The sequence below is a fragment of the Rosa chinensis genome, chromosome 5, assembly GCF_002994745.2.
Source record: "Rosa chinensis cultivar Old Blush chromosome 5, RchiOBHm-V2, whole genome shotgun sequence".
NCBI lineage: Eukaryota > Viridiplantae > Streptophyta > Magnoliopsida > Rosales > Rosaceae > Rosa > Rosa chinensis.
The window spans coordinates 12,284,395-12,292,693 of NC_037092.1; the positions used below are offsets into that span (position 1 = coordinate 12,284,395).

At 41.8% G+C, this 8,299-nt stretch overlaps 3 protein-coding genes across 3 annotated transcripts; all 3 read right to left on the reverse strand.

The window, feature by feature from the left end:
• Positions 1-453: 453 nt before the first annotated feature.
• Positions 454-2,121, reverse strand: LOC112165162 (berberine bridge enzyme-like 18). The gene has a single exon (XM_024301599.2). The coding sequence runs from the start codon at positions 2,090-2,092 to the stop codon at positions 512-514; it is 1,581 nt and encodes a 526-aa protein (XP_024157367.1). The 5' UTR covers positions 2,093-2,121; the 3' UTR covers positions 454-511.
• A 436-nt stretch (positions 2,122-2,557) lies between these two features.
• Positions 2,558-4,067, reverse strand: LOC112203173 (berberine bridge enzyme-like 15). Its single transcript, XM_040505725.1, is given in 3 exon segments — positions 2,558-3,366; positions 3,369-3,624; positions 3,816-4,067. Coding segments are annotated over 3 exon segments (1,113 nt in total). The 3' UTR covers positions 2,558-2,761.
• A 1,000-nt stretch (positions 4,068-5,067) lies between these two features.
• Positions 5,068-8,299, reverse strand: LOC112164489 (berberine bridge enzyme-like 21). The gene is made up of 2 exons (XM_024300701.2): positions 6,649-8,299; positions 5,068-5,379 (listed from the first exon to the last, which is right to left on the reverse strand). Exons 1-2 carry the CDS (start codon positions 8,291-8,293, stop codon positions 5,279-5,281), a joined length of 1,746 nt encoding a protein of 581 aa, XP_024156469.1. The 5' UTR covers positions 8,294-8,299; the 3' UTR covers positions 5,068-5,278.

The following is an 8,299-nucleotide window of genomic DNA, read 5'->3' on the forward strand; positions in this document are numbered from 1 at the left end:
CAGCAAGGCAGGGGACGCTGGCGCAGGGGCGTGGCAGGGAGTAGGCAGCGGTGCGACAGGGTGCAATAGGCGGGCTGGGCAGTGCGGGCTGCAGGTAGGCCGGTGGGCTGGTGCGCGGCAAGGGCAGCAGTAGGCTGTGGCAGGAGGCTAGGGTTTTCGGCAGTCTTCAGATAGGGTTAGGGCTCATGCTGATAACGTGTTGTAGGAGAATTATAATTGTGTTTATTATTGATAATAGGAGCCCTTTAAATAAGGAGTTACAAGGTACCCAAAAGGTAATAGAATCTGAATACAATTGAATACCTAGAACACTTTCCTATTACAACTCTAAACCCTAGTTTGTAGAGGCACACATTATGTCGACATCCTTCAACAGGAACAATGAATTAAAGTACTAAGATCTTTGCCAATTGCCAAATTGATTCATTTTTTCAGGCCTTCAGAACTCGAGAATGGTAACAATGGGCTGTATTATTCTTTATTAGTAACATTGAATGAGAAACTTGACCTTCTACTTTTTTCCTGACGAAAACACGGGGATGCTTTGCTCATTCCTAAAGAAGTTGCCAGGATCAACCAAGGTCTTAACATGAACAAGTCTCCTAAAGTTGTTCTTGAAGTACTTCAAACCCCAAATGCTTGCTTGTGCATAGCTTGTATTGCCATAACTGTTCCTTCCCAAATCAAGATCCCTATAATTCAAATAGGCAGCTCTAGGAGACTTTGAAACATACGGGGCCATGTATGCATACAGCCTTCTCATAAATCCAACATACTTCTTCGTGTCCTTGCCATCACCCCAAGTAACCATATACTGGATTTCGTATTTGTTTCCTTTTCGATGTGGGAAAGCAGTTTCTGAATCGGAAATCTCACTCATTTTTCCTCCATATGGTGTCAATATCATAAAGGATGTGTTTGCTTCAAGCAATAAGTGCCATAAGCCTTCCAAGCCAGCTTCTGAGATGGGTTCAGTCACAAAGTCTGATTTTGCTTTGAAGAAGTAGCTGAATTGCCGGCGCTTCAGCAAAATCTCCAAGGATTCGTGTATCGAGTAACCAGCAGAGTCCAAAACAGACTGAATCCAACTCATCTCACTGCAATGGCTGCTCTCTAAACTCAACTCTGGGAAGTTTTCCTGTATCACCTGGACAGCTTTGTCGACCCGCCCAAGAAACAGCGAACCGAATTCAACTGTAATAGTATTGTCACTACTTCCTACAACTGAATGTAGGAAAAAGTCTTCAGGAAGCTTGTCTGCAATTTTTTGCCATTTCAAAAGAAGTTTGGTTGCACCTTGTTCTTTTGTCTTTGTAACGTCGCAAACTGTTACAGTTGGAGGAACAGGAACCAGTCTAAGTTTCCATGCTAGAATGACTCCAAAGCTTGATCCTCCTCCTCCTCTGATAGCCCAAAAGAGCTCTTCTCCCATGGACTTCCTGTCTAGAATTCTGCCGTTAACATCTACAATTCTAGCATCAATGACATTGTCGGATGCTAGACCATATTTTCGGAATATGGTTCCAAATCCACCCCCACTGATGTGTCCCCCAACACCGACGGTGGGACAAGTCCCTGCTGGAAAGCCATAGACTTTACTCTTCTGTGCAATGTTGTAATACAACTCTCCGAGAGTAGCGCCTGATTTGACCCAAGCACTCTCATTCTTTATATCAACATCGATGGAACGGAGATTGAAAAGGTCGATGATGATGAAAGGAGCTCTAGACACATAAGATAGGCCCTCGTAATCATGACCCCCGCTTCGGATTCTTATTTGTATGCCACTTTTCTTGGAGCAAATTACAGCTGCTTGAACCTGAGATTCATCAAAAGGAGTAATGATGGCCTCTGGTTTAGGTGTGGAATTGTTCAGGAATCTGAGGTTCTGTATGGAAAAGTCTAGGACTGAGGGATAAGCAGAACTGGTTCTGGGGAGAATGATTTCATTACTGGAGTTAGAGTTCTGTAGGTGGGAGGAAAAGCATTGAACAAAGCTTTCAGAATTTGATGTTGAAGTTGTTGACCAAACTGAGTTGAGAAGGATGAAAAGTAGGGAAAATAGTTTTACATGAAAGGTCTCCATATTCATTTCCCCTGGATAAATATGTGAACCGCTCTGCGCTCACGTATATATAGTGCTATGAACTCAAAGAACTTTCATCCATTTGAAGTCCCCTGAAGACAATTCAATGTTCAATGCTTCTTTCTTTTGTCCATCTCTGTTGGTGGAAAAGTCCACAAGTCATTTTTCAATAATTTACACTACGTAAGGGAGTGCATAAAAACCGAGAGCTAAGTTCCATACCATTACGGACTTTTCATAAGAAGTTCTTTAATTAATTGGAATGTGAATTATTTCATCTATGACGTCACCTAATCCATGGTGCTTTCATCAATATTCAAACGAGAATTAATTAATTGTTTTTCTTCTAGTTCTTGTATGATTGCTTTCAGTGCTATTTTAATGCCTAGTATATGGTAATGGACAATGACATATAACACTCATGAAAGTTGAGAAGACTAAAAGTCAAATATTCAAGCTGATTATGTGTACCTTAATTTTATGTTATTGTTGTCTGTAAATAAACAAGAAAACCATCTACAACACAGCTCCTCCTGTTTTGGCATATGGTTAAGCTTAATTATTGGTTAAGGCAGCCATGGCCAAATTATATCATCTGGCTCTTCTGCACATTGGTGGAGCAAAATACTGTGAAGAACAGTAAACAAATGAAATCTTATTCTTCTTTTGGCCTATTTATTTTTTTCTTCTTTCGGCCAATCCAATCAATTTAATTTGGAAAGTCTGTTTTCCCCTAGATGGGAACACAGGGATGCTTTGTTCATTTCTAAAGAAGTTACAAGGATCAACCAAGATCTTAACATGAACAAGTCTCCTGAAATTGCTCTTGAAATACTTCAAACCCCAAATGCTTGCTTTCGCATAGCTTGTATTGCCATCATTGTTGTTCCTCCCCAAGTCAAGATCCCTGTAGTTCAAATAGGCAGCTCTTGGGGACTTGGAAACATATGGTGCCATATATGCATACAGCTTCTTCATCCAGCCAATATGTATGTTTGTCTCCTTTTTCATCATCCCAACTTCCCAAGTGACCAAATACTGGATTTTGAATATGTTTCCTCTTCTATGTGGGAATGGAGTTTCTGAATCAGAAATCTCACTCATCTTTCCACCGTAGGGTGACAGTATCAACTGGGATGTCTCTACTTGAAGTAGTCTTTTCCATAAACCTTCCAAGCCAGCTTCTGAAATGGGTTTGGTCACATAGTCTGATTTTGCTTTGAAGAAGTGCCTAGACGTTTGAGCCCGGTTAAGCAAAACTTCCAGAGGTTCACTTTTGAGAAGCCAGCATAGTGCATAACAGATTCGATCCAGCTCATTTCAGTGCAATCACTGCGGTCTAAACTCAAGTCCGGGAAATTGTCTTGCATCAAAGGAAGAAGTTTCTCAACTGGTCCAAGGAACAATGCATCAAATGAAACTGAGATAGTTTTGCCGCCAGTGGTGCCAGCTTTATCTGCAACACCTATAAATGAATGTAGGAGCAGGTCTTCATGAAGCTCATCTGCTAAGTAAGGACAACTGAAATATGTTCGTTGCTTGTTTCATAGATGGCAGAAGCATGGACTCTGTAAATGCTAGATGGAAAAATAAAAGGCAGAAAATATAATGAATCCGTTTCAGAAGAAAAATTAGAGGAGAATCGCCGGAAAAACTCGAAGCTTTCGAACTCCAAATCTCCTCCTCCAGTAGACGGTTGGATGAACAGGTGTCGGGGTCTTCTTCGTACTGTCAATGCAAACCAGTTTCCGCCGAGACAACGCCCGGAAGCTGCCGAACGAGGGAGAAATTTCCGGGTCGGGCCGTGCTCTTCAAGGTTCCTAGAAACAGGTCGAGACTCGATGCTTCTGGGTTCTTCGTTCTGATCCGATACTGAATTTAAACGACTGTGAAGGGGCGGATTCAGGGGGTGGCGAGGTTCTGCAGTTGCCCAACCTCGAATTTTTGAGATAGTTAAGAAGTTTAAGGCTGTGAAAACCATTAGTCTGTAAAAATGGCAGAACTGGGCAAGAACTTCCAAGAAGAAGAAGAACACGCTGTTATTTTTTATTTATTTATTTATTTTTATTTTTTTTGAAAAGGCGAAGCTGCCTCCACACGACGCCGTTTGGATTAATTTCATTAAACAAACGAGGACGTTTTGGACTCTTTTAAGGAAAAGAAAGAAAAAAAAATTAAAACACATGAGAAAGAACTGTCAGTTTCTAACTGCTATGACTGGCAACTTAGAAAGAAGTCTGGTAGCACCTTCTTCTATGGTCTTTTCAATTTGGAAAACGGTTACAGATGGGGGAACTGGAACCAGTCTTAAGTTTCCATGCAAGAATGACTCCAAAGCTTGAGCCTTCTCCTCTTATAGCCCAAAACAAATCTTGTAACACACTAATTGAGTTGAGAAGGATGCAAAATAGTGGAAGAAGCTTTACGCCTAAGGTTTTCATGGTGGTTTCCTCTGCATATGAAATTGTAAGAGCCTAAATATATCTGCTTAACGGTCCTATTTACTATGAATTAGAAGAGGATTGCAGCCATAGGATGCCACTTGACAACAATGAAGAACAATCACAAACTCAAAGGAAAGAAGATTCTTGTATGAAAATAGCGCCGGGGATGACATCGTATTGGAAACATCAGTAAATTACTCAGTTCTGCAACAATGGGTGCAATGTTCAATTCACTTGTTCTAGTATCCTGTCCTAGGTTAAGCAGGGAATCAACTCTGCCGCCCTGAAGGTGGCTTGAGGCTCAAGTTGATAGTGCTGACTATTGATTTTTACCCCAAACAAACTATAATCTAGGTCAACTACACGTACAAGAATATTCTTTCATTATATTTCCAACCACCACACCAGAAGCTGAACATGTTATTTGTATCTATCATCCGAACAGACATGAGAGACAAATATATAGGTTCCTAGTAGTGAATAAGAAACAGTTTGATGGAAGAAGATCAAGATCATTATGTGAGATCAACACAGATAGAATCAAAATTTTGATTAATTAAATATATTCAATAATAACAAATTGATGTTAGGACTAACCAAGTAACTACCAGGTTGCAAGACTAATGATTAACTAACTAATACATAGCTAGGCACCAGTTAGACCTGAACTAGAACCTAATTTCCCTAATTTCTGTGCTGAGGTTCCTTGTGAGTCTTACAGTGGATAAGCAGCTGATTTGGCACCACCTTAAAAGAATGATGCTCCAATAAGCAAGTATAGCAGTAAAGCCAGCAGCTTCCCCATTGAGATGTTTGAACTTGATCCACTAGTCGCAGCTGAGTGGAAACCTGCAATCAGCAACCAAAGTCAGAACCTTTTGGGATACTAGATGCAGAAGAAAACTAAAAAGTTTTAGTCTTTGACCATCCAGAATTCCAGATCAAGCATGTCACTATTGTATAATTATCTTCAACACCAACAGAAAAGTCACAAGTCCACTAAGTCGAGCCTTTCCCCCATTGCCACCATAATGGTTGAAATTGACTTACACCCACCTCAGAAATGAAGTGGGGTTTAAGCCTCAATCTCAGGCACAAGTAGGCCATGAAAAAACTACCAAAATTATCACGACTTTTTGTGATTTGAAAAGGGCCTCGATAGAATGCTTGTTCAAACCTCAACCAAAGGCAGAGAGCATAGACTTTTCAACTCTTCAGATTATATGAGTGTAATTGTTTAGATCATCGACAGCTTATTGCGAAACTATCATCAAATAGGTTGATGCATTGAGAAATGGATGCAGAAAGTATACTGATAGATTGCTTGATGCTCATGAAAATCTGAGGGAAACTTTCATCTACTTAGCCTCCAAGTACCTTATGACAACCCACAAAAGGGAAGGCCAAAAGGGTCATCTGCATTATGCAGTGTTACACTAGCCTATGGAGTCATCACTTGTCACCCGTAAGGGAGAAGGTCACCGACCCTAGCCTTGTATAACTGTACTCCATCTAATAGTACGAAATGGGATCCACAGCCATAATTCTAACCATGTATTGGAAACTACCATAAAGTCAAGTCCTACCCCTAAGGGAAGGTTCTTGGCAAATACAGCTTTCAATGATAGGTGTTTTATACTCACTTTAAAGCATATGCCATGTGAGAGGAACAAACATTGTGACTTTGAGCAATCTGTAGGCTGTAGCAGATATTTCTTCAAGTATGAGGTGAAGAATCTCCACAATTTTTTAATGCTTGAGAGCCTCTTGCACAAAATCAATCTAGGACTAAAATTCATAGGAAGCAAAGACGATTAAAGAACAAAGAGAAAAATTAGCTTGAAAGGAAAGAGACCTGTCAATCTTGCTAAGAGTTTACCAATTCAACCAACTAGAATGAATAAGAATATAAGATACATACTAATTTCTTATACATCTCTCATAATCTTCAAACTCAAAAACAATATTGAACTATTGAAAAACAACATCAAAGACAATTATTTGATGTATCAAATGATTTTTTTTTTCTTTTTATTTCACTGCTATAATCAACCAATAGTAACCAATAAATTATCTGATGTATATGATCCAAGCTGTTTCAATTCTTCTATTCCTTACTTGGAAGAGGTGGGATACTCTGCTCATTCCTGAAGAAATTTCCTGGATCAACAGCAGTCTTCACCTTCACCAACCTATCAAAATTGTCGTTGAAGTACATCAATCCATACACCTTCCCTTGTTCAAAGCTATTCTTCCCAAAATTGTTGACACCAATGTCAAGGTCCCTATAGTTCAAGAAAGCACTCCTGGGATTCTTGGACACAAATGGGGTCATAAAACTGTAAAGCACCCTACTTTGGTTCAAATACTCATTAGTTGCTTCCTCTCCTGCAACGTCCCAATTCACCGAGTACTGAATCTTAAACAAATTCCCGGCCCGGTGAGGAAAAGGCGCATCGGACGCCGAAATCTGAGCCATTTTCCCACCATATGGATTGAACACCAAACCAGTCTTGCCTTCAATCATCTTCTTCCACAATGACTCCAACCCTTCTCTCGAAATCGGGGTCTGCACGTAATCTGACTTCCTCTTCCCGAAACTCGCCTGGTCGAGATTTCGATCAAGCAAAACCTCTGGTTTGGTCACATTGGGAGTTGAACCATCGTTCCACCAAAGCACAGACTCAATCCAACTCATTTCCAAACAGTCCTCCTTCTTCAAACCCAATTCAGGAAACTCCTTACCCAAAATAGAAACTAACTGATTAGCATTGCCTAAATACTCTGCCAGAATCGAAATCCTAACAGTCTTCTTCCCCTTGTTGGTCGGAGAAGTCACCGGCTGCAACAACATCCTCATCCACAAATCATCCACCGTGGTCGGCGCCACCTCCTGCCACCTCAAAACGACGTCGGTTGCATTACCTTCTGTGTAACTCATCACCCGGAAAACCGTAACCGTTTCCGGCACCGGAACCAACTTCAATTTATAAGAAATGATCACACCAAAGCTTCCACCACCGCCGCCTCTGATAGCCCAAAACAGATCCTCCCCCATTGCCTTTCTATCCAGAAGCTTCCCGTTCACATCAACAATCAATGCATCCAATACATTATCGACGGCGAGGCCGTACTTCCTCAACAAGTTTCCGTAACCGCCGCCGCTGATGTGTCCACCAACACCGACAGTGGGGCAAATCCCAGCGGCATACCCGAGCGTTTTACTCTTCTCGGAGATTCGGTAGTACAACTCTCCGAGAGTCGCGCCGGCCTGGGCCCACGCGGTGGCGTCCTCGGCGTTGACGTCGATTGACCGGAGGTTGAACAGGTCGAGGACTACGAAAGTCTTTTCGGACGAGACATATGAGATGCCCTCGTAGTCGTGTCCGCCGCTTCGGATTTTTAGTTGGAGTTTGAGTTGTACGGCGCAGAGGACGGAGGCCTGGACGTGGGACTCGGTCGTCGGCGTGAGGATGAGGACTGGTTTGGGAGTCGTGGAGGTGTTGAAGCGAGCGTTGCGGATGTAGGCTCTGAGAGTAGAAGTGAAAGAAGGGTTGTTTTGGGGGATGACTATTTGGGAGGCTGAGGAGTTTGGGTGGGTGTTGAGGCATTGAACGAAGTCGTCATAGACTGAAGCGGAGGTTGCAGAGACGTGAAGAATGAGAAAGAGGAGAAGAACAGAGGAGAGAAATGTAGTACGATTAGATTGTATCATCTTTTGGGTTTGGCGTTGGTACATTTGTGGGGTTTGGTGTTGGAACATTTGTGG